Here is a 25427-nt window from a genome sequence, read left to right on the forward strand (position 1 = left end):
CTGTATTGGATGTCTGTTCTGCCCCCAACCCCGCCTCCTTTTGTTGCCACTTCATCTCCTTTGCTGCTGCTCCTATCCCAGGGTGCCATTCGCACCAACCTCTCACTGCATAAGTGCTTTATCAGAGTAGAGGATGAGTTTGGGTCCTTTTGGACAGTTGATGATGAAGAGTTTAAACGTGGCCGCCATATTCAACGAGGCCGTCCTCGCAAATACTGCCCCGATGAAAACTTTGACGAGCTTGTCGCACAGTAAGAGCCTTTACTTGCTTTTGTTTTTTGTTTCTGCTGTTGCTTTGGCTTTGCATGGTTGACTCATCCCATGATAGTTTTGCATTTCACCACGTAGCAGTGCCACGGCTTTCTGCAACGGAACTAAATCGTGTGATTTGTACATGTATTTCTCTCGTTTCTCTTTGGAACACCAGTGCCTTGAATAATGCTTTTTTGACGTCTTTAATGCAAATATCGGTTGGCTTTTGATTCAGCAGCTTGACGGGGACCCTATAACTCAATGCTTTTGCGTGACCCCTAATTCCTCCAAGTGAAGAGGAAACTTCCTTCTTTAGAGTTAAAATGTGTATTTACTGGGATAAATTTCTTCTTCTTGGCTCACTCAGTATAACGATATAAATATAGTGAAATGAATGCCAAAAGGGCTCCAAGCCTGGGAAAGAAATGGAGAACCGTGCATCTCCTTCCTTTAGGGACCATTGGGAAACGTACATAATTTCCCGCCCCCCTCCCCACGGAAGCCACCCCTTTCTTTCCCTCAGTAGCCTCCTGTATGATTTTTTAAGTATTTGTATCCCTCCTGGCTACAGCTGTCCTTAAAACAAACAACATCTAGCTTGTCTTCATTTGGTCGGTAATGGACACAGCATCAAATTATTCTCGTACCCTCCCAAATTGCGGCTGTGCCCGAAGGACTGGAACCCAACCTGGGCTGCCTGACCTTCCCCTGGAGTAGCCTTCTCTCCATCTTCTTTTGGCAATAAATGAGCCTTGAAGATCTTCTTTTCTTCGGAGCTACCCTGCCTTTCCTCTAGCATTCATTCTAGAATTCAAATCCTGGAGAAGCTTAAGAGGCAAGATTCCACCCCCCCCCCACCCCCCCCCCCCCCGCTGGCTCCCAGGAAACCCTGCGGGTCCCACTTGCTGACTTCCCCAGCCCGAGGCCCTAGAGCATCTGCCTTCCTGCTGGAGTCCGGGCAGGCGGTTACTACCCATTTATAGGGAGGTCGCTGTTTTGTGAGACAGACAAAAGTTCATCCTTGGAGGGGAGTGCCCGAGGCGATGATTACTTAATCCAGAATTTTACCCCCAGTTTGCTTGAACGGGCAAAGTCTCTCCCACCCCGGGGCGGGGAGGTTCACACAGGGCAGCCCCACAAAGCCAGCGCCTAGGGCGAAACCCACCTTTTCTTTGGTCTTCTGGCTGGGGGACATTTCTGATTTGGAAGGATAGTGGCAAGCTTAAGACGAGACTTCGCGAAAAACTCTGGGGGTTGATTGCGTTTAACTTTGAGTTTTTATCTTTCTCTTATGCAGTAACCCTTCCCTTATTAAAAACATGCAGACCAGCCACGCCTACTGTACACCTCTCAATGCAGCTTTACAGGTAAGATTAACGGCCGTCCGGACTCTGCACATGGCTCCCGCACTCATTTCAAAATATATTAGCCTCGCTCTAATTAGATATTAAATTTTAATTCCGTTAAACTTTTTTCTTAAGTGCACAAAGCATCGTACTCCCTGGAGGCAAACACGTCGGGCTGCTTCAGCATTAGCAGGATGCTTAGCATTTTGAATATTGTGGCAAAAAAATTAAAAGTTCACTTATTAATATTTATCAGCAGTATCATAATTTCCATCCTCTTATTTCAGAATTTCACTTGAGGCAAAAATACCACAAGTGTAATTACTCTAGCACAGCTATTAATGTGCTGGATGATAGGCCACTGTGTCACATGACCTTCTATTGTTCACGGATTTAAAGAGAAAGCAGAGCTTTTTTTTTTTTAACTTCTGCTCCTTTTTCTTTTAAAGTCTAGTTTAGCCTCTTTTCACTGGGGGGGGGGGGGTTCGGTTCGCTTGGTAAAAGTAAACTGTTTTTGTTCAAGCGATAGAGGTGTTGAAGGAGACACTCTTTAGGTTTCCAGCGGATTGCTCAAGGTTACGTAATAAGCTCGCAGAACGTTTGTTTCCTACTGACAAACCAAGCCCTCCTTACGTAACCGGCGTTGCCAGGGGACGAAGCCACGGGGATTGAGCAGGAGGGAGGTTACCACCCAAACGTGAGTTACCAGGGCAGCCCTGGCACCCATCAAGCCTTTGAATTATCGCATATTTCTCCGTTACCCAACAGTCAAGTCATCTCCTAGGTCGAAGAGAAGACTGTAGTACACTTCCTTAAGGTTTACCTGGGTACCCCCCCTCCAGAGTTCATAGGTAGGCAGGGTCCTTTGGCCCGTCCGTGGTCCTGTTGGATTTTTGACCCACCTAGATTGTTCTAGACCACAGGCCAAAGGGATCTCGGTAACTTAAATGACAACAGTCTACACAGATAGATCTGACGTATGTGATCCTAGCCTGTGACAGACCTTTGCAGCATGCGTTCTTGATAGTTAAATATGACAGTGTCATGGGCTCCTGCAAAGGGCCGTAATGCACAAACAGATATTAAAATTTTGTGAGGGAAGGGCGCCAATGAGTGAAGAAGGCTCCTTAAGGGACGCTAACAGTGCAAACTCAGTGGAGATGCTCCGCGTCAAGGGGGACAGAGTGCAGTGAAGAGGCGATCAGGGTGGGAGCTCTGGCTAGTCCTTTTTAACAACTGTTTGCTGAGCACCTCCTCTGTGCTCTGGAGAATCATTTTCCCAGTTCACTCAGCAGGAGCTCAAGGCTCCCGAGGATGGATGATACACCTCTTACGCAGTTTCAGTTCAGAGGCAAATTCACTGACCTTAGCTTTTTCTGTGTGTGTGTATGTGTGTGTATATATATATATAAATTTTTAGCCTGAACCAAATTTAATAGGAGGAACTGCTTTCTGAGAGTTTCTTTTAATTACTTGCAGTTCACACAGTAACTTTCGAAAAGCAAATGAAAAGCACGCTTAGATGCCGCCACTGTAAATACCGTTCATTAGTAACTAATTATTTTCCCTTGAGTCTTGTAAAGTATGAATTTAAAGGCCGCTCTATCTGGAATCGTATTAAGATCACAGGCACATTTTACACTCATGAGGCGGCAAGGCCAAAAAACAAACAACAACAACAACCACCCACCAGCAAGGGTGATCCTCCATCCTCTGGATTCTCTTGACTCTGTGACTCATTTCAGTTAGGATGCTTGATCATTACAGAACTGTTGGTGTTTCACCCCTAAAACATCTGCTTCTGGCCTCCTCTGCACCCTTTCTGATTTTCAGCGATAGCCCCAAACTCTCCTGCCGTTTTCCAAGAACACTTGGTGTCCATCCTGCAGTGAGGTGAATACATGCATCTCAAGTCATGATTTGAGGAATGGATCTTTTTCCTGTCCTCTAGGAGTCTGGGTCCCGGGTCAGTAGACAGTCCCCTAGGACAACTTTCTGCTGTGCAAATTAAATAAAGAGTCTACCAGCAGGCCTTCCCTTCCCGCCCACTTCCATTTTTCAAGGCAAGTAAAAATAATAGTGGAACAACATCTTCAAAAGATTACTAGAGCAACATAACGCGTGATATACAATATATAAAATAGGACAGCCGAATCCACTACAGAAATAAAACATTGGACTCGGGACAGATTGCATTATGCTCTGAAAAAGTGAAGTAACTAAGGGTAACCGTAAAGCTTCGTATTTATAGACTGCCTTTCCCCCCGGGCGTCTCAGAGCGGTTAACAAACATTCCAAGAGGGACAGGACTTAGGGACTTCTGCACCTTGACTTAAGGACCTTCATTCTTTTTTTTTTTTTTTTTGGCAGAGGGGCCAGTGTGATATGAAACCACATACTGTGGGCATAGGACCACTTATATAATTAGGTCCATTATAAAAATTGTAAGCCTCCCCCCGCCCCAGCCCCCTCTCCTAAATAGACATCAACGACCAAAAAAGAAAGAACCACTAGGTTACACCTAAGCTGTTGGTGAACATTTTTCGAAGCTCGGGTGGGTTACTTTGCTCCCTCGCTCTGAAAATGTCCAAGAGGCTCTATTGTGAAGGAGCCACCCGGTTTCTCTTTGCAGCCCACTTGATCATATTTTTTTTTAAAGGCGACCAGGCTGGTTTTTTTCATTTGCGTCTTTTTTGTCTGAGAATCAAGGGATCAGTGTAAAATGCTTACCTTTGGATGCCTTTCACCACTGTCAGCCCAGGTTATATGATCCAGTCCCCATCGGAAATGGCTTTGCCCTAGAACGTATTAAAAGCCATGGAGAACGAATCATCCCCAAAAGGTTGCCCTGTACGTGACCAGCTAGTCCCAAAGGCTACATCCTCAGAAACATTTCCATTTTGTTTTTACTTCTCAATCTTTGACTGACTTGAGAAGCTGCGAAAAAATACCGAGCTAGACAGGGCCCCACTTTCGCCACATTCTGACTGTAGTAGTGAAATGGCTTTGTGGTATTTCCAGGAAAAAGAGACTCACATGATGGTCCCAGCAGAACTTCCATGTCGGGGAGAGGCAGGACCACTGTGTTGTCTCAAACAAAGGCAGTCAAGATGCTTGTCCAGCTGCACCTTGGGGCGGGGGTAAAAAAAAATCGGGCAACGGGTCTGTCTTTTCGCTCTGCCAAAAAAGAAAAAAGTGCTTTACTGCAGTTACAAGAGATCTGTTGAGAAAAGTACTTGATGCAAATTATCTGACAAACTGTAGGAGAGTGAGGAATGTTCAGATGTGCTGTTCATCAAAATGAGTTCACCACATTTGGAAATGAAAACAGTATTTTTTTTTCCATTTTTTCAAAGAAGGCAGTTGTTATATAAATTCAGAAGTGGCGGGAAGGAAGGGAAAGCCGTGGGCTTGCAGAGGGCCTGCCTTTGAAGTAGTCCCTTAGCCAAGGCTGCAGTAGGTGTGGATGGGGCATCCGTCGCGGGGCTTGGATGGCTAAGGCGTTTCTGGCTTTGGAGTTTGTACAGCGAGTGAGACTGCGATTGTCTTAATAGGCGGATTCTCTGCAGCCCAGCTTTGTACGCGTCCTCTCTTGGTTTTTGGCTCTTACTGTCTCACCAGAGCCAGGATTTCTAGACTAGTTGGACTCGTGTATGGTTGGCCAGTTGGAGTCACCACGCCAGATTGTCTTGTGATTGCACTTTTTTTCCTCATTAGGATGGAAAACCAGGCATAGTGTAGTCTGCAAGAGGACCGTTTTGATAAATCTGGGTCTAATTACAGCCGCCAGTTTTTGAACGTCTGTCCTCTTTAATAAAACGAAGAGTCGCTGGGTCAGGATCACGACCCAAATGCAACAATATGGCTACTTTAGCCCAGTGATATGTCTGTCTACTGTCTGCATCTCAGACTGGGGTGGTCATTCTATTCAACCGCAGTAGGATAAAAACAATGAGCAGTATCCCACCATAGAGTTGAGGATTTCTTTCTTTTCCCCTCCATTTCCACACTTGGTCGCTGACACTCGCTTGGAGGGAGGGAGGGAGGGACTTCGTCACCTTCAATAAGGATGTACTTACATACCCCAAAGAAATACGACTTACAGCTTCCTTTTGCCAGAGATTTCTTTCTTCTTCAGTCCTCGAATTCCAGGTGATTGGTCAGAGCCTGAAAGATTACCGAGAGTTACCGTTCAACCAGTTATCTCAAAACTACACTAAAAAGATTCAAAAATAATTAATTCCAATGGAAATGATGGGGGCCGGGGGATAAAAATGGATTCCACTTCTGTAATCTCTTCCTTTTCTATAGGCTCTAAGACAAATGGTTATGGAAGTTCTCATAAGTTTGGGCTCTGTGGCCAGAGTAATCTGCTCAAATCTTTAATAATATCCAATACTGGAGTCATCGAAGTGGATAAAGAAATGAAAATTCCATTATATGTCCCTGTGATCTAGAAATGTTCCGTTCCTCTTGAGAAAACGGCATCAGACAGAAACCTCGTTACTGGTAGATAGCCTTGTCTAAACCCATGTGCCTCTACCCGGCAGGGCTGACTTGAGCCCTCCCTCCCCACGGGCGCTTTGGTCCCTCCAGCTAGCTCTCTGAGACCCAGCCTGGGCCGTGTGTCAGCAGCCTGACTTGTAAAGCACAAATCCTTCTACACCTATTAGAAAACTTGTCTTTTCCAACCGTGCCAGAATGCCGTGAAACCGAAGATCATTGAATCCACCCATAATTGATAGCTTCCCCGTCTGTGTACACCCTTGTCTTCATAAATCTTCTCTCGGTTGATGGCAGGCTTCGATGGCTGAGAACAGTATACCTCTATACACTACCGCTTCCATGGGAAACCCCACTCTGGGCAACCTAGCCAGCGCCATACGGGAAGAGCTGAACGGGGCGATGGAGCACACCAACAGCAACGAGAGCGACAGCAGCCCCGGCAGATCCCCTATGCAGGCCGTGTGAGTACCCGCCCCCCCAGGACACCTCTGCCGTCAGACCCCGGGCCCCCCGTTCTAGGTGCACACTGGCCCCTTCTCCTCTGGCGGCTTTTGACACCTTTTCTGTAACTTCTGATTTCCTAGAACCCAGACAGAAGTGGGTGCGTCCAGAAACCTTTAGCTCGGTTCGCACCTAGGAGGACCATTTACTGACGTTCCCGTTACAGCAGTAGGCTTCATGCAGCCCCACGAGTGCCCAAGGCCATAAAATGGGTGACACCTGTGCTTTTTGCCTTCGCTTGCTCGGCTCAGGCCATTATTTCAGCCACATTACCTTTTCCTCCTAGCAGTAGACACACATCCCGGTGGCAGAGTTCTTCGCTGTCTGTTCACTGTGCGGGCGGGCTGAAGCTAGCAGGGAGGCAAAGGATGCGTGTTTGCTTGGTTACGTGGTACGCGGACGCCACGCCAAAGCGTCATTACCAAGCGCTGAGGATGGCACGAACGGAAGGCGGCATGATTTATAGATTGCTCTTAAAATATCAAAAGGAGAATTAGCAGGAGCGTTATAGCAGCAGACGGCAGTATAATGAGCACGCCTAGAAGCGTACCGAGTGAGGCACGAGGGCTGTCCCAGGCTGCGTGTGCGTGGCCTCAGGACCCGGCACACCACGGGCAGGGCCGTGCGTGGTGCCCCTTTTGGCTGGGTGATAGGAGGCAGGCAGGGTGACGGTAACGACTCCCTCTCTCCCAGGAAAAGTTTTAAAAGAGCAAAGGAAGCACATTCCCCCAGAGAGGATTGGCAGGGGATGCTGTCGAATGACAGCCTCTGGCTCTGAGCGAGTCTCTGCAAAACCCTCTGCCCGCTTTAAAGGGATAAACCTGTTCACTGTTGACCACGCTGTCAGCTCCTAGAAACAAACCCCTTGTCTACACAGTGTTTCTGAATTCCTGACCAGCATCTTATTTTCAGAGCATCTGAGTGATCAGAATGGAAAATATGACCTGTGGCAGTTAGCAAGAGCATGAACTGGCACCTACCAACAAAGGCAAAATGCTGTCTGCCAGCATGGGTACATTGGTGGGTTTGGAGGAATCTGAAATTTGGTTCTTTCGCATTTGAATTGCATGCCCAAAGTGCTTCGAAAAGGACCTTTTAAAGATGAAAATAATCGTTTTAAATTTATATCAACAGTCCCTTAGCATTTACTCCACAGCATTTTAAGAATGTGTTTCTCTCTCACGCCGCTACTGCTATCCATCATCCTTCGTCAAGCAGCCTGGTCTTTCTGACTTTATTATCACACCCGTATTCATCTCGAAACCGTTGTCACGACAGGAGTATTTACTAAGCTATTAAGGAAGTTCAGAGCACACGTAAATTGGCATGTGCGCTGCTTCAAGGAATACTTACTGGAGCAAAAGCATCTGAAGTTACTGAGTGGAAGAGAGACTGTTTGTTTGTCACAGTATCCATAGACCACTGACGTTTACTTGATGTGTGTTCCTATTATTTATAGTAAAAAGGATCGCTGAAAAAAGAGAAGAAAATAAAAAAGGTATTTGGGTAAAAACCTCTCACAGCAGTTTAGAGTGAGGCTAATTTTGCTGTACAAGATAGAGTTTCTATAAAGTTATTTCAGACTTTAAGTTAACCCCAAGTATGACCAGAAACCTTGCTTTACAGCAAGCAATCAGCCTAATTTTTAACGAAATGAAGGTTTTACGGGTGTGCATGTGTGTGTTTTGTTTTTAAGAAACCCTGCATAAAGATGCCCCACAGCATACTGTTTTATTGCTCAAATCTCACAGGTTTACACTAAAATAAATGATTTTGCTACAAATAATTGTTGGTTATCAGCCCATTCCCTATGCCTACTCTCGGTGTTTGTTAGAGATGCTTAACTCCTTTTGATCTCAAATTCCCATTAAGCAAATTCTATAATGACGTAGTTTTCTTTCTTGTCCAACGTGCATTACCCTGCTCTGATGCAACTTGTTTCTCACCTGTTCTGTTCTCTTGGAATAAATCAAGCCATAAACTCTACAGCAAGGCTTAAAGGGCCTCGGTTAATGAGGCAGCCCACCTACTATTGAGTGTCGAAATAGAACTTCTTACCCTTTCTGTGACACTCAAACACCACAACATTTTTGTCTGTCTCTTGAAACAAACGCTACATAGTAGTCACATAATTATGGCTTTGGGGCCTTATACTTTTATCCTGATAGGGGCTAAAGAGGCTACAAAGCAAAATACTCCATGCTGTGCCCACACCCTCTGAACACAATGCCTTTAAACACCAGTCAGCTTGCCTTAAAAAACTCTTCTGTTCCCAGAGTAGCTAAACAAAGGAATTACTCAGATGTAAGAAAGGAAATGTGAGGTTTTTGCACACTTATTCACTGGGAGCCCTTTCGGAAGCAGGAGTTGGAGAGAAAGGCATTGGGGGTGGGGGGGTACCTGCAAGGGTAGAAGGTGCCACGAGCAGCTCCATCTCCCAGGAGGCACCTGGGAGACCACGAAGCAAAGTATCTTAAGCAGTGTGCATCTTACCTGAAATGAATCTCCCATGGAGATCCTTTCTCTAAAGCCCCGCATGCCTGAGTTACTGCTTTTGCCCCACCTCGGGGGAGGAAGGGCCGGGGGGCGGGGATCTGCTGGTATCACGAAACGTCGTGAAGCTGGATTTCATTTCTGTGGAGTTTTAAGAAGCCTTAGTATCTCACCTGGTTGTGTTGTCAGGTTGTCACACTGTAGACCTGGTCAGTTCACCTTGGCTGGGGTTCCACTCGGCAGTAGGTGCTGGGATTGAGCCAGCGTGCATAGGGTCGTCACCTGTGTCTTTGGGATGGAAAATAACCTTCCTGAAGTTGGGTTGCAGATTTCAGGGGAAAACAAAATATTCTCTCCTGTGAACTCTACCTTGTTGGCGGGACTTGGGGGTAGGGGGGATTTTGTTTTGTTCTGCCTGGCAAAACATTTGTCCGGGTCTAAAATTACAAAGCAGGAACTTCATGAAGACTCGCCAGTCTCTTCCAGGGCCCAGCACCCCTCCCACCCACATAGCCTTGTATCATCTCTGTCATCAAATTCAGCTCTATAAACCGGAAAAGATGAATACATCTGGTAGTTTAAAAAAATGAAAATAGGAAAATGTTGATCAGGGAAACACAGCTGACTCTCAATCCAGGCTACGTACAACCCAGCAACACTGCTATCCAATCAGTGTCACAAGAACCATGTTACCAGAGGACAGTAGGGGGGTAATGTTTGAAGTAACAGTTCTCAATAGTGCAAATACGAAACTGAAACGTGAAGAGATCTTCACCGTTGTCAGTCATCCAAAACACACAGTTTACGGTAACCTGAGCTCTCCTTATTATACCTGCTCAGCAACACGATGTTCCCAGAAAGCAGTGCTTGGTGCTGATGAGGTTGAGTCTAAATTGATGAAGCTTCTTTGGCAGTTAATATTGCACCAAATCGTAAGAACCGTAAGATGCTTTTGCCTCTGCTCCAACCATTTTATTCTTAGAAATTTATCCTAAGGAGGTAAACCAACAGAAGTATGGATAAAAGCGGTCACTGTGTTATACAAAGAGCAAGGCGGGGGTGGGGTACAGGGGTGAGCAAAAGACAACCCCCAAATGCCCAGTATTAAGGGACTAATGTCATCACACTGGGATCTCATAGCCATAACAATTAAAACTGTAAAGGTAGCAAAATAATCACATTCTTGGCTACGCGTACAATATGTAAAAACACAGCCCCAAATGGGAGAGGATAGGCCAAACCAAAAAAGTCTACCTTAATTAGGGTTTATGGGTGATATATATATATTTTTTTCTTAAGGAATAAAAATCAACACACCTAACTCTTCCCAAAACAATATAGGGGGTCCTACCAGAGCTGACTTCCCAGGCAACGCGATGTATGCAGTCACACAGGATCCCATACTTACAAGTTTTAACGCTCAGCTGTTTCCGTCTTGAAATCCTCAACGACTTTTTCAAACACATTTTCACTTTGCACTGGGCTCTGCAAATTATGCATACGTTCCTGGATCTTGATGCTGAAACACAAATAAATAGGCCCATTAAAAGACTAAAAATAGATGGAGCCAAACTAGTAAATATACTATTCTAATGAAACTTGGGTATATTTCGTTTTGGACATAGGTTGTAAGAATATGGGCCCTATATATATATATTTATATATATATATATATATATATATTTTTTTTTTTAATGGTTTGCTGTTTTGGGGGGTTTTTTAAATTTATTTTTTGTTTTATTTTATTTTTGGCTGCGTTGGGTCTTCATTGCTGCACTTGGGCCCTCTCTAGTTGCTGGGAATGGGGGCCACTCTTCACTGCGGGTGCGCGGGCCTCTCATGGCAGTGGCCTCTCTCCTTGCAGAGCACGGGCTCCAGGTGCACAGGCTCAGTAGTTGTGGCTTGCGGGCTCTAGAGCACAGGCTCAGTAGTTGTGGCGCACGGGCTCAGCCGCTCCATGGCACGTGGGATCTTCCCAGACCAGGGCTCGAACCCGTGTCCCTTGCATTGGCAGGCGGACTCTTAAACCACTGCACCACCAGGGAAGCCCCGGGCCCTATTTTTTAAAAGCTATTTATCCCAACATCTACCCCCAAACACTCTCTAGGCTGTGCTAATTTTACAGTCAGTTGGTCTTCTGGAGGATCACGTGTCAAAGGGCCGTCCAAAGCACTCCTCTGTTGATTTTTCCAGGGTTCAAGTGGCCTTTGGGGTTTGCACACAACATCAGTTATTTAGGAAGGCCACCATCCTCAGCACCTCCTCTTATTACTAGTAATACTTGATAACGTCAATGAAAAAAATCTTCCCTTCTGCAGCCCGTCCCTGCAATGGGACTTCTCTTTTAGGAAAAAAAAAAAAAACTGAATGGTTCTTTTACGTATCAAAAGCCCCTCCACCGAAAGTAATTTGTATTTGCAAAGGATCGGTTGTAAATATGATTTAGGAACAACATTTCTCAATTGTTATCGGAGTGCTTCGCATGGTCCCCCGCAGGCCCCTTCGGGTGAACCGTGCGCTGGGTTATAATGAGCAAGTCGGCAGATCTCATCGGAGCCCTGCGTCCTGGTGGCCGCTACCAGCCAGGCCTCATGTTTTGCCTTGTTTACAGCTGACAGCGTTATTATTCTGATCGGGGCTCTGCTTTCTTATCATATTGTTGTGTTGAGCGCGCCTTTTCCTCTCCGTTTGTGTTTCCTGGCAGGGCTTTTCTTGCCTTATTGACAGTTTGTAAAAATATGCATTAATTTGGAGTTTCCAGCATGTATCATGGTGTCTCTCTGCTGTGTTTGCTTGAAGTTGATTAATGATAGACCCTCGCTTGGGGTCGGTCTCCGGAGAGTTCTTTCACAGGTTCTGCATGTTAACTAGCAAAGCAGAACACACAGCGAGCCGTGATTAGCCCAGCCTCCTGCACACAGTGGTCCCCACAAACCACTGTTGCGTTAACCGATTCTTCCTTCACGGGATTATTTGAAGATTTGTATTCATCCACCCAGCAGGCCACTATGCGGCCTGTTAGCTGACACTCAAAGGGTGGTCCTCGGACCAGCAGCATCACCGGGGAGCTGGTCAGAGATGCAGAGTCTCAGGCCACACCCCAAACCTGCTGAGTCACAGGCTGCATTTTAACCAGATCCCACGGTGATCTGTGTGCACATTACAGTGTAAGAAACACCACGGGAGGAGGACACGCCCCCTGATGCTTCTGGCCAGAGACCCTTCTGTGATGATGGAAATTCCTCCCTCTGTGCTATCCAACATGGTAGCCGTTAGCCAACACATGTGGCCCTTGAGCACTTGAAATGTGGCCAGTGTAACTGAGAAATGGAATTTTAAATTGTCGTAATTTTCATAGTTGCACGTGGTTAGTGGCTGCTGTGTCGAACATCACAGCCCTAGACTGGGGATTCTGTGTTACCCAAAACCCCCAACTTACCTTGCATTGGGAAGTCCCCACGGTGAACCTTCTTTTGTCTTTCCAGGCATCCTGTACATGTCAAAGAAGAGCCCCTGGATCCAGAGGAAGCTGAAGGGCCGCTATCCCTAGTGACAACAGCCAACCACAGTCCAGATTTTGACCACGACAGAGATTACGAAGACGAACCAGTAAATGAGGACATGGAGTGAACATCTGGGCAGGCCGACCCCAAGAGCGTGAAGATTGGGGGGGCACACAAAACAAAATACGTCAAAAGTTTGCAGTGAAATCGTTCTCCATTGGTTGTACAGTCTGGAGGATTTTTCACTACATTTTGACAACTCTGCAATGTGTTAACTCTTAGTGCCATCAAGAATCCCATTTGGGAGTATTTTTGATTTTTCTACTTTTTGTTGAAAAAAGGAATTTGTACTCTGTGCATTGGATGGACTTGTTTGGTACTGGGGATTTTCCTCTCTTAACAGTCAACATCAGTGTTGTAAATTTGCTAAACTGATTCACTTTTAGCAGCAGACTTTGAACTGCAGTCCTGCCGACATTGGACAATGAGGACACCCAACTGAGCATGTGCACCTAAGCTGCAGACCAAGCCTCTGCCCAGAATTTAAGGATTCCAATGGACGACCTATTTGCACAGTACTGCATGTTGATTATCACTGCCTTTACTCCATTTTTTTTTTTTTTTTTTTTTGCTTCCAGTTGGGATGGGGAAGGCCTTTGTGTGTGTATTGGGGGGAGGGTTTAAAAATAATTATCCCAAACTTTTTAATGTATTGCTCTTTTTTTTTTTTTTTTTTTTTTTTTGGCTTCTCCTATACCATTTTAAGTTCTGACCTCAGGCCTCCATTCGGGCCCACGGCCTCTTGGAGGCTTCAAGTTTTCTGTACCTTGTGATGAATGTTAATAGGTGTTTTTATTATACGAAGCTGAATGTCATTTCTCGTTCGTAGTTTTCTGTCACTCATTCCATGTCCCTTCAGACATCACCACTGTTTTCTCGAAAGTCAGAAAACATTCCGTTTTGATCTTTTGCAAAAAGGTCCCCAGTGCTGCACTCTACACGTGAAGGTTCCTCTCACCCAGACGTGAAGTTCCTGCCAGAAAGAGAATGAATGACAGAAAAAAAAAAAAAAAATAGAGACACCCTAGGAACCATGCAGATTCATTCCATGAAGCAGTATTGGAAGGTGGGAAGGGGGTTGTTTCAGATTTTCCTCTTTTTTTGTTTTTTATATCGTACCTACCATCATTCTTAATCAATGCCACGGCATTTACCAGCACACGGAGACATAGGCAGCAGCCCCCTTACCCCCAAACCAAAAAAAAAACAGAAAACAGACTCTCGCAGTAGTTGGACTGACAGTGGCCGTGGAAGCCCGTCCCTGGGATGACCTAGTTGAGACGGGCCTCAGGCTCTCGCAGTTGTTAAAACCAGTGTGAGTTGCTTTGTTTGCAAAATGGCCCAAAAGCTGGCTTCCCTGAGCAACTGTGCTGAAAGTCGTGGCGGCCCCAAACCGAAACATCCATTCAGACCTGCTTGGTGGCATTCGTCTGTTTGAATGCAAATTAGATTTCAGATTGAACTTGCTATGCGAGTTAATGAGAACTGGGTTCAGCAAATGCTAAAGTGTTAATTTCCAATGTGCAGATTTGGTGTAGCAGCTCAGCATGTGAGGCAACATCATCCCACCAACCCAGTCCCAGAAACCAACAGGAGAAGACATCAGGCAGATGGGGGCACAGCTCAGCCCTGGGCTTTTGGGGAAACATACATGGCGCACAGAACATGACAGTCATGGGTCAGTACAGCCTCAGTCCTTGGAACCCCTGAACGCTTCCACTCTGCACCCCTTTCCTGTCACTCATTTATTTACCTAGGAGTGTAGCTTTTGTTTTAGTTTAAGAGCCTTTTGGAGCTTAATTTATATGCTTTGTACCTCTTTTTTTTTTTTTTCCCTAAAATTACCAAAGATATTCCACAAAGGTAAATTATGTTCTCTGTTTTTATGCTTTATCTGATGAAGCCAAATATCCTCTTCTTGTTGATCAAAGGAGGCAAAATAATTTAGAGGCAATTGATTGAGATATAGGCTATTGCTAACTTAAGAGAACTGCTTCTTCATCATAGAGGACATTTAGAAGACCAAGTAGGTAATGGAACCAAAGTTGTTACTTTTTTTTTTTTTTTTTCAGTCCTCGGTTTTTGTTTTTGTTCTTGTTTTTTCCTTCTGTACCTCTACAGAGACCAAAACGCATTCTTGTAAAGAGAACTTATGGGGCTACTGAAGAGAGAAATAGGACACAGTATTAAGGGAGCAATAGAAGGAAGGGATTACCATCTCCAAGAAAAAAGACCAATGTACGGCACATGAAACTTAGGGGGTATCCAGTCCAGGAGACAGTGAAGATAAAATGAAGGTAAAATTCAGAGAGAACAGAACAGCTTCCACAATTGAACTAGACAGCGTAATGTAGTATTTCTAGAAGACATTTCTTTTTCAAAGAAAGATTGTATGCCACTTTTGTTTAAGGACTGTGCTATGATCACTGCATTCATTTGGGTTTATCTTGGCATATATATCCTCTGGGTTTTTGTTTTTGTTTTTTTTAAAAGGTTTCCTTTTTTTCCTTCCTTTTTTCCGGATTAGGCTTGCGTCAGCATTTTTCAATTAAAAAAAAAAGTAACATTCCCGTCCACTCACAAGCTTGGTACAAAAACTTCTCTGGCAGTTACTTTTGAAGCTTCACACTGCTTTCTCTATAAAGAGCAGTCTGTGGTCACTCGAGACTTACTTTTTTTTTTTTTTTTTTCCAACTTTTCCAGGCAGCGTCATGATGTGCAGGCAGTAGCCAGACAGGGTCATGGGAAGGGGGCCCTGTGCTTCTAAACTGAGTGGTTGCTGGTTAGTTTGGTATTCAAAAGAGGATAAAAATCTGGTAGATTAGTTCATTCTCAGCATGTGTAGCTAGACATGAGTAAAGTTAACAGCATGAGAAACTGTTAGTACGCATACCTCAGTTCAAACCTTTAGGGAATGATTAAAAATTAAAAAAAAATACATTTCACTCAGTTGCACTTAGTCGTATGTCTTGCATGCTTAGTCTAAAGACTGTAGCAAAAAGAAAAAAAAAGAAAAATTAGCTTTTACATATCTTTGCAGGTATAACAGCCTTGCAGAAGAACCAACTGAAAAAAAAAATTTCTCAGGCTTTACAGCAAGCAAACTTCACTCTGATTTTTCCAATTCTGATTCTGTATCCCTTGGGGGTATCCCAGTTGCTTCTTTAGGATGGGGTTTATTATGTTGTACATATATCCCGATGTGTCTGTGTGACTCTTTGTCTTTTTTGGGGGAGGGCGGAGGGTGGTTCTTTTTTTAGATATTGTTCCTAAAAAGGAATAAATGCATACACCTGTTTGTCAAAACACCTTTGCTTTTTGTGCAACTGCTTTATATTAACGATACTTTAAAAAAAAAAAAAACCTTTGGAAAAAAAAACTACTGTATGTAATGGAATTGCAGAATATGCTGCACATGTATTTTATTTAGTTATTCTTGCTTTCAGAATATTGGATGACATTTCCTGACATGTGGGAGGGAGAAACTCCCAAATTTTTTTTTTTTTTTTTTTTTTTTTTTTGGCTTTTAAAATTGTAACATAGTTGACAGATTTTTTTTTTTTTTTTTTTTCCTGTTCTCATTGATCGGAGCATCTTGTACAGGTTTTTTTGGTGTTTGTGCCTGCCGGTGTGAGTTCCTCTGTTTTTTGATACATTCCTATCCCTTGTGTTTATCCTACCATTGCCTTCCTGGCTATCTTAAACAAGTTCATGCGTTTGAAAAGAGAGAAAAAAAAAATGTTGTTTTAAACAATGTTTTCTCCTGCTGCAGTAAATATTTTGCATGATGAAATTCCAGGGTCACACTTTCAAAGTTTATCAGTGAAGTAGTGATTAATCATGGGGAGTGTCAAAGCTATTGAACTTTTTGTATAAAAACAAGAAAAAAAGAAAGAAAACTTTACAAGGTGCCAAGATGTACAGACAATTTGTTGCTTTTTTTTTTTCCCCAAAGAAAAGCGTACCTTAGGGAGAACGGTCCTTTGTACCGGGCAAATGCACTGTCAGGAATGAGGATCCATCCTACTTGTTGTCCCTAGAGTCTGTCCTTGAAAGACAAGTTAACGCTGCCTGCATTGAACCAGCAGTGAAAGGAAACATCAAGGCTTATGAAAGGGAAGAGTGACCGCCAGTCCTGCCACCTTTGGACGGCTCTGACCTGATTCCCCGCGTTCCGTCAGACCTAGTAAAGACACCTTGGATTCTTCACCCAAAATATGATGTCCATCACTAGCTATTTTATCATGAAAAAAAAAAAAGTTAAAGATTTCCTCTCCTTTCCACATTCCAGCTTGAGCTCCGTTTCCAAGGGTACCAAGAAGAACATGCTTGTCAGGATTTTGAATCTTTGGGGGACCTTTTGGTTAATGGTAGACCCTCTGGATATTTTGGATGTTTCTGAGAGTCGATTTTGGCTTTTCTCTCCTGAGAAATGAGACTTATAATTCCAAAGGCATTTTGTGGGCCCGGTGTAGTTCTCACGATCTCTGCTACCCAGAAGCCTGCATGGAGATGGTACAGCCCGGACTGTCAGCGTGGTGCTCCGTGGAGATGTGCTGCCAGTAACAAGAATTTTTTTTTTTAATTTCGTTTTGTTTTGATAAGGCATAAAAGGAACTCATTCCGTGACATCAACTGTAATTCCATCATTCCGTGTCTGTGGATACAGACAATAAAAAAAAAAAAAATGTTGTGTAGTCAGTACTAATTACTGACATGATCGCATTCTCAAATGCAATAAAAATGCTGGTTGTTCACACTGGTAGTAAAAGTCGCCACAGCCTAAGTTTCTTTCCCCTTCTGACCTGCTCAGAGTGTGTGTTCGGCATATGCCTTAGGTTTAGCACCAGCTGCTTCCAACCCAGAATTAAAATCAATCTTAACTAAAAGTTTTCATCATCACGGAGAACTGAAGCTCTTGTCCCTCAGGATTTCAAAGTGAAAGTCTCCACTTAGAGAATTGGGGAAAAAAACAGAAAAAGAGAGGCTACCTTTTCTCTCCAGGAAGCACACTCTGATTTTTTTTTTTTTTTCCTTCATCACATTTTATAGAGAAAAAACAAAATATTGAATAACTAGCATTAAGAGCTAACTAAAATTTCAGAGGAAGGCAATTTCATGAATAATTCATTCAAATTTCACATCTGCAAGATTAGTCATCCAAATAAAATGCTAATGTCAAAAACATGCACCATCTATAATATTCTCATCAAGAAATCTTTTTGCATATAATGATAAATGCCGAGATTAGGACAAATGATTTTATAAAAATTCTCTATCAGAAAGTAGGTTCGATAGCTGCCTTTACTGATGGAAACAGTAAAGCTCCCATAACTAAATATTTCCAGAAAAACCATCTTGATTTCTGAGGTCTTTAAAAATTGCAGACCTCTAGAAAAATGTGCTATTTCTCTTTACTATTATTCTGTCATACATATTCTAAGGATTAATGAATTTGGGCATCCTCTTTGAGTAAAAAATTAAATTGGTATATCGAAAGCAGCACTATTAAGTGGCCAAACCGCAGTGACATACAACTGTGACGTATCTAATTCAGAGCACATAACACAAGCCAAGAGGCGACTTGAAAATTAACCTTGCAGTTCTTAGTCGGCAAAGACCAGCTGATACTGAGGAATATGTAAACGTTCTTTCCCAGCATTGTTTTGAAAAGCCCATACAGTTATGCCACTGTCTAAAAGCCCTCTAGTCTGATAATTAGTAAAACATTTGAACCCTTAATTCTTATCTAGCTACTAAGAATAAATTAGGGTTAATTGAAATTCCTTTAAACGCCAGGCTTAAACATAAATACTGCTTACAGCATGTGCAGTTGGTAAAATTAAATATGTACACATATTTGAATCAACTGAAGGACCCAAACCGAGTAGGACTATGCATTAGAGAAGATTCTGCTGGTGGATGCATATTAAATTTTTCACTGTATTTCAGGAATCGTTCTAAGGCGGGAACATCCTCTTTGACATTTATTTCAGGCTTGTCACTCAGATAAACAAGGCAGCAAACCCAAACTGTTGGCTCTTCTTTTAAACAGGAGCCTTTGTATCAAGAGCCTAAACTCTGAGGAAGGCCAATTGCACACCTACACTAACCAGCTGCATGATAGCTGTTACTCCCGCTTCCCCCAGAAAAAGATTAAAACAGTGTAATTAGTCTTTCTTGACATACGAGGTTGTGCCTTCTTTGATGATGTTACATATTTAGGTGCAGGGTAATATTCACAATTTATCTTTCATCTTTATTGTAGTTGAGTCACATAAAAGTAGTCTTTATCTGAATAAAGCGAAGTTGGGTCTCAAACCTTCATTTAACGAATTGACTGATGGATGAAAGGTTGAAGACAGAATTCACATTGGTGGGAAATTAAATTACGTACAAAAACACTGGTTTAACTGTGGGACAATATTTGGCTTAGAAAGCCGTCACTCTAGATATAACCGACTTTTATTTATTTTTAAACAGCATTTTATTTTTTTAAAAAATAATACCCCATGTCATCTTATTTCCACTCTGATTGTAAAATGAGATTCCATGCTTAGCACCCCCAAAATACACATATATATCTATTTGAAATGATCAGCCAGCCTTTTCTTTGGCTTCTACCAAGAATATAGGGAGGGAGAAAAAGGGGGAAAAGACAAGCTTCAAGTTATAATGTTAATTTGAAGGTAACCGGCCTTTCAAGAATTAATTTCAGCCAAAGCAATAATCATTATTTACCAGCGTGTGACATTTTTATCACTCATCATATTAGCAAATTTCCATTGAAAATGCTAAAATGGTTCGTCATAAGGCAGATAACTGCTCTAGCTGTAAAAATGACCAACACAAGTGCCGGGACTCAAACATTAAATTATACTGTAATTAATAAAGACAGTTAAACTGTCTACTAGCAACAGCAATTTAGGTAACCACATTTGATCGGCTATAAATTGTAACTACATTAAAATTCCAGAAATATTAGCAATATGGATTAGTTGATGGAAGTCACTGCTGATCACCAATTCTCTCCTTTTTTTTTTTTTAAAAAAAACAACGGAAGCACAGGTCAGGTTGACCACAAATCTGTGAGCGAAGATCAGGCCTTAGCACTTTTAATCTTGTGAAACAAGCAATTACAAATAGTTGCATCGATTTGTTAAAAAGCTTTAGGTGACATAAATTGTTTCCTGTTTAGCTTATTGCTCTGATACATAAATGTCACCCAGTCCAGTATTAATTAGGCCACAGAAGAACACTGGGTGACTTCCAGTGACGAATGTGTCAGTCCTTTTGTGAGCTTTCTGGGGAGCTGCTCTCGCTGGCTCATTTCTTATTAGTGACAGAGAGAGGAAGGAAAAACTCTTTTGCTATGTGAAGTCTTTAATACCAGTTTAATATTCAATTCTCAACTAAATTGTGGGATTTCGCACTTGCTTTCTTGCTACTTGACATAAAGCAGCACATTTGAAAAACATCTTCCAAACAGAAGAGTATTTACAAGGCATTTCAGCCTCTGAAAAGGTAATACTCCTCCCTTCTCAATATAGGGGACTGCACGGGTTTCCGTGGATTGATATTTCTACACTTAAAATACAATTTTAAATGGCTTGTGCACGTTACTGACTTAACAGAAATCAAATGCATCACATACACTTTCTTTAGGTAGGCATGCCACTTAGAAAAATACATGAGATTCTGGGGGCAGGGGGAAAGTCTGGAGAAAATTTATTAAATAGAAGTTTTTACTGTAATAGAATATTAATGTAAGCCAATGCTCATTTGCCATTAAGCTGATCCTTTTTTTCTTTTTCTTTCTTTTTTTTTTTTAACATACACATGCTTTTTATTATTTTGCACTCAAGCAAAAATTCCACATTCAAAGACTTTCCATCTAGTTGGGAATGTCTCTGGCAAGAAACACGTAAGAAACCCTGACCTCCAGAAAGACAGCAGACCGTCCACACTGAGCTTTAGCCCCACAAGGCCACGCATGCAAACGTAAGGTACACGCTAGTCAACAGTGTGGAATCCGGAAAAACAATTATTCTTTAAATCCTGCCTCACCGCTACTCCACCAGCGCACAGACGAAAATGTTTGATTTGCAACATAAAAGATTCATTAATTACCGCTTGAATATTTAAAGCTATTTTGCAGTCTAACAGAGATAAAGCAGTGAATTAAAACCTCTAATAAAATTGTAAAAATATTTCGGTAAGTTTACCAGTGTTATGATTTAGGGAGAGATTCAAGCATTCTCACAGAATAGAGTCTTAGCAATTTTCAAGTGTGTATTTGGAAGAAAGACCTAAGTGTTCTAGGAATAATTTGTTTCTCACTTTCAAATGTTTACTAATAATTTGTTTTCGAATCAAGTTTGCTACATTAGAATTCCACCGGTGGAGGGAAAAGAAGATCTGTCAAGCAGGTCGGAGCATGGTGTGTCTGACCCAGAAATTAAACTACTTTCAAAAGTATTCCATTAGGGGCTTCCCTGGTGGTGCAGTGGTTGAGAGTCCGCCTGCCGATACAGGGGACACGGGTTCGTGCCCCGGTCCGGGAAGACCCCACATGCCGCGGAGCGGCTGGGCCCGTGAGCCATGGCCGCTGAGCCTGCGCGTCCGGAGCCTGTGCTCCGCAACGGGAGAGGCCACAACAGTGAGAGGCCCGCGTACCGCAAAAAAAAAAAAAAAAAGTATTCCGTTAGGCTGAAGGCTTTAGAAGCGATCACATGAAAAGTGGTCAGTTCCTGCCCACAAAATGCATGAAAACCTAAAAACACCCAACCCCAAGAATATAGCCTAACAGTCCCTCCGACGCCTGCCCAGCATTAGATGTATTTTTTTTTTTTTTTTATGATCCTTGAGGTCAGCACTCCCCAACCTTTCTGGCACCAGGGACCGGTTTCGTGGAAGACAACTTCTCCACGGATTCGGTGGTGGGGCGGGAGGGCGTAGGGGATGGTTCAGGGGTAACGCCCGCGGTGAGGAGCGGCAGATGAAGCTTCACGTGCGCGCCTGCCCGCCGCTCACCTCCTGCTGTGCAACCCGGTTCCCAACAGGCCGCGGACTGGGAGCAGTCCGCAGCCTGGGGCTTGGGGACCCCTGCTTTGGAGCATTTCAGTGTTTGGATCCTGGGATCCTAGAAGTAGAGCCCAGCATGTTCTTGGAATCAAATGCTAGGGAACCTGAATGCCAAGTGACCAGACCCAACCCTGACCATACGAACTGGGTGACTTTAGCAAGTAAGTAATTTCATCTCTTTGGTCCTCCCCTTCCTCTTTCTGCTAATTGAGGGCATTTAACTACATGACCAGAAGGGTTCCTTCCAATTTTAAGGTTCTAAAAATTTAATAACATATTCCCCCTTGGGAACTTTTCTTGATGAAATCTACCGTCTCAGCATGAACCAGTGTGTGTGGCACTCCATCTTTCACCACTATTAGAATACTGTCCAATTGAACCCCGCCTTCTGACATGCCCTCTTAGGAGCAAATTTCACTAGCATGCATGCTTCCAACCATCCACCCATTCATCCATAAATAAGCATTCAATGCATTCAATGCATTCAATGACCTGCTCCAACTCAACATTGGAGGTAAACTGGGAACAAGACAGACAAAGTGTTGGCCCCATTGTAGCCCACGGTCCACTGGGCAGAGAGTTCTTAAACATTAGCTTGTACTGTAATGCACTGAGTGCTAATGAGAAGGGAAGTCCAGGAATACACAGGAAGACCACCCGTCCACTGTGGACAGTCAAGGAAGCTTCTGGGAACACACCATGTTTAAGTGAAACCCAAAGGATGTCTAAGAGTACGGCAGCTCGGAAGAAGAAGTTGCTCTAAGCAGAGGCAAAAGAGCTGGAGTCTGAGAGGCATGGACTTCAGGGCAGGGTCAGCAAGAAATTTTACAGAAAAACCCTAAATAGAGTCAGCCTGGCAGGGACCATATATCATGCATATGGCAGAATCATAATTTTTGTTAACAAATCCCAGTGCTTTACACCATCCAGGTCAGTAATTCCTGAGGAGTTGACGCTACATCAGCTTCGCATTCCGGGGAGGGAAGTGCCCCTCTCTTGGGGCCACGCTGGTCACTTCGCTCCTCCCGGGCCCCAAGCACACTCTGCCTCAGGGCTCGGGGTTTCCCTTCCCTCTGCACTGGATGGGCTTTTCCTGGCTCTCTGTGTGGCACACAGGCTTCCTCCCTCCAACCATCCCAACAGAGAGACCTTTCCTGACCATGCGGTGTCCACGGCACCCTGCCTGCCTGCTCTACCCTCCACACTCCACAGCCCCCTCACACACTTTGTTGTTTCCACTGCACCTAGTGTCTCGTAGCATTCTGCATTCATGTGTGCCTTTGCTTACGGCCCATCTCCCTCCGACGACAAGGGCACAGACCCAGGCTGTGTGCTCAGCTGCTGCATCCCCAGCACGTGGACCACGAATGGACACTCACAGTTGTTGAGTGAATGAACAAACACTACCCTGAGAGGAAGGGAAGAGGTGGAATTTGAACTCCTACAGTCAGATTCCAGAGCCTGCCTGCATAAGCCATTCCACTGTATTTCATGGCCAAGCAAACCAAGTATCATTTCTAAGATTCTCACACCAAACCTGCCAGGTAGGAATGATCACCCGCATCTCACTGATGCAGACGCCGGGGCTTTCTAAGTGACACACTCAAGGTTGCGTGGAGGAGAAGCTGGAGAGTTGGCATTTGCCTCCATGGCTGACTTGCCTCCATGGCTGATTCTTTTAGCCCATTTATTGGCACTGGTCACACCACTTACCTCTAAAGAGCCTCTCACCTAAGGTACCACATATGCTCATGTGACAATATAGCTTTAAAGTGGAATCACTGACATTCTCTTTTAAGATATTACAAAGTTATCAAATAATATGGAGAAAAACCATTTAAATGTGAACCCTCTACAGCCTGTTGTGCCCACCATTTTATTTTAAATGGAATTTTTATTTTATATTGGGGTCTAGTTGATTTACAATGTTGTCTTAGTTTCAGGTGTACAGTAAAGTGATTCAGTTATATATTCAGTTATATATACATATGTGTGTGTATGTATAAATATATATATTATATATATATTCAGTTATATATACATATATCCACTCTTTTTTAGATTCTTTTCCCATACAGGTTATTACAGAATACTGAATAGAGTTCCCTGTGCTATCCGGTAGGTCCTTGTTGATTATCTCTTTTATATATAGTAGTATGTATGTGTTAATCCCAAACTCCTAACTTGTCCCGTTGTGCCCACTAGTAAATACAGTGGCAAGAGAACAGTGCCCAGGCACGGACACACTCTGAATTAATTGTGTATCACAGGGTCTTTATGATTTGCCTCACGTCCAAGAGGACTATTTCTGTTCCTTCCTGAAATGGTGAGTGGCCTGACATATGCCTTGAGTTTTTTTTTCTGTAAAATCCCCTAAAAGTCTTTCTCATAGGTAGATAAAAACCTTTATATCCAGAATCCCCATCTTAGCTGAGATCCGTTGTTCCCTGACAGGACGCCTAGAGCGACTGTGAGCTCCTTGAGGGCAGGCTCTCTCTGTCTTGTTCCCTGTGGGACCACCCTGAACGTGCCTGGTGGGCAATGAGAGTGGCTAAGGGCAGAAGCAGACGAGCCCGGGACTGAAGCCAGATAAATGGGATTTCCGTTGCCCTGGCCTCTGGATAACTGTGCAAATTTGGGCAAATGTCTCTAAGCTTCAGTAAAAACTCTCACATGGCAAGATTGGTATAATGACGAAACGAGATTTCATGTGTGTCTATGTGTGTGTCAAGAGTGAGCCACGGAATCTGCTCCTAAGAAATGGGATAAAGTGTTGAGCAAACCAGACTCAGTGCCTGTCCTCCTGTATTTTGCACTCTAGCTGGGAGCCAGGCTGTACTCAGCCTCACACTGGAATGTAAACTTCCAAGTGTTCCAAGGATGTGTCATACACAGAGAAACGTGCTCTTGAGGGGAGGGGTCAAGAAAAAGCTCTGCAAAGACAAAAGACTGAGTTAAGACCTGAAAGGTGAGTGAGGATCATCTAGGTGGACGTCCAGTGACTTGGTTTCCCAGCAGTCATTTCTATTCTGCAAGTACAGCGCCCTTATTCCTTGGGGAGCCACCCCTCTCCCACGCTGTCCATGTTACTTCGGCAGGACTTTTACCTTCCTGCTCAGAGCTCATCCCAAGACTTTTAGGAAAACTGTTGAGAGAAATACTCTTCCTGAAGAAACTGTTGATTGGCCAGGCCATGAGCTTAAAAGCTATGCTTGGCTGCTTGTGCTATAACACGGAAAGGAGCCACCTAAGTAAAAGGAAATAAAGGAAAACAAAGAAGAGAAAGAGACAGTGGTAGAAGCCCAGAACAAGACTAAGAGCTGATACCGTGGCTATGTAAGCAGTAGAGCAGTCAGGCAGGCAGTGGGATACCATAAGTCAACTTTGGAAGAGCCAAGGGGAGAGCCCAGGGGCTATGGAGGAGGCCACTGTATTGCAGGTCAGTCAGAAAGGATGAGCTGAACAGTGACGATGTGGATAACGAGAGGGAGGGACCCAGGAGGCCATCTGGAGATCAACTGGGTAGGATTTAGTGACCGACTGAATGCAGGGTGTCCTACATAGAGATCAGACTTGTGGTTGCCAAGGGGATGGGGGTGGGGAGGGGAGGACTGGGAGGTTGGGATTAGCAGATGCAAACTATTGTATAGAGAATGGACAAATAACAAGGTCCTACTGTACG

General features: G+C 43.7%; 1 protein-coding gene across 7 annotated transcripts in view; it reads left to right on the forward strand.

Annotated features, from left to right (window-relative positions):
• FOXP1 (forkhead box P1) overlaps positions 1-13251 on the forward strand; it is a gene marked incomplete at its 5' end in the record, with an annotated part of 227711 nt that extends 214460 nt beyond the window's left edge. For 6 of the 7 annotated variants that reach the window (XM_079713295.1, XM_079713297.1, XM_079713296.1 and 3 more), the window contains 3 exons: positions 1550-1619; positions 6399-6565; positions 12584-13251. In XM_079713295.1, coding sequence (XP_079569421.1) covers positions 1550-1619; positions 6399-6565; positions 12584-12728 — 382 coding nt within the window. In that variant the 3' untranslated portion in view covers positions 12729-13251. Of the gene's footprint in view, positions 1-81; positions 252-1549; positions 1620-6398; positions 6566-12583 lie in introns of all 7 variants that reach the window. The other variant, XM_079713294.1, reaches the window with a different exon arrangement.
• Positions 13252-25427: the final 12176 nt, after the last annotated feature.

This window comes from Hyperoodon ampullatus (genome assembly GCF_949752795.1).
Source record: "Hyperoodon ampullatus genome assembly, chromosome: 10".
In the NCBI taxonomy this organism is placed as follows: domain Eukaryota; kingdom Metazoa; phylum Chordata; class Mammalia; order Artiodactyla; family Ziphiidae; genus Hyperoodon; species Hyperoodon ampullatus.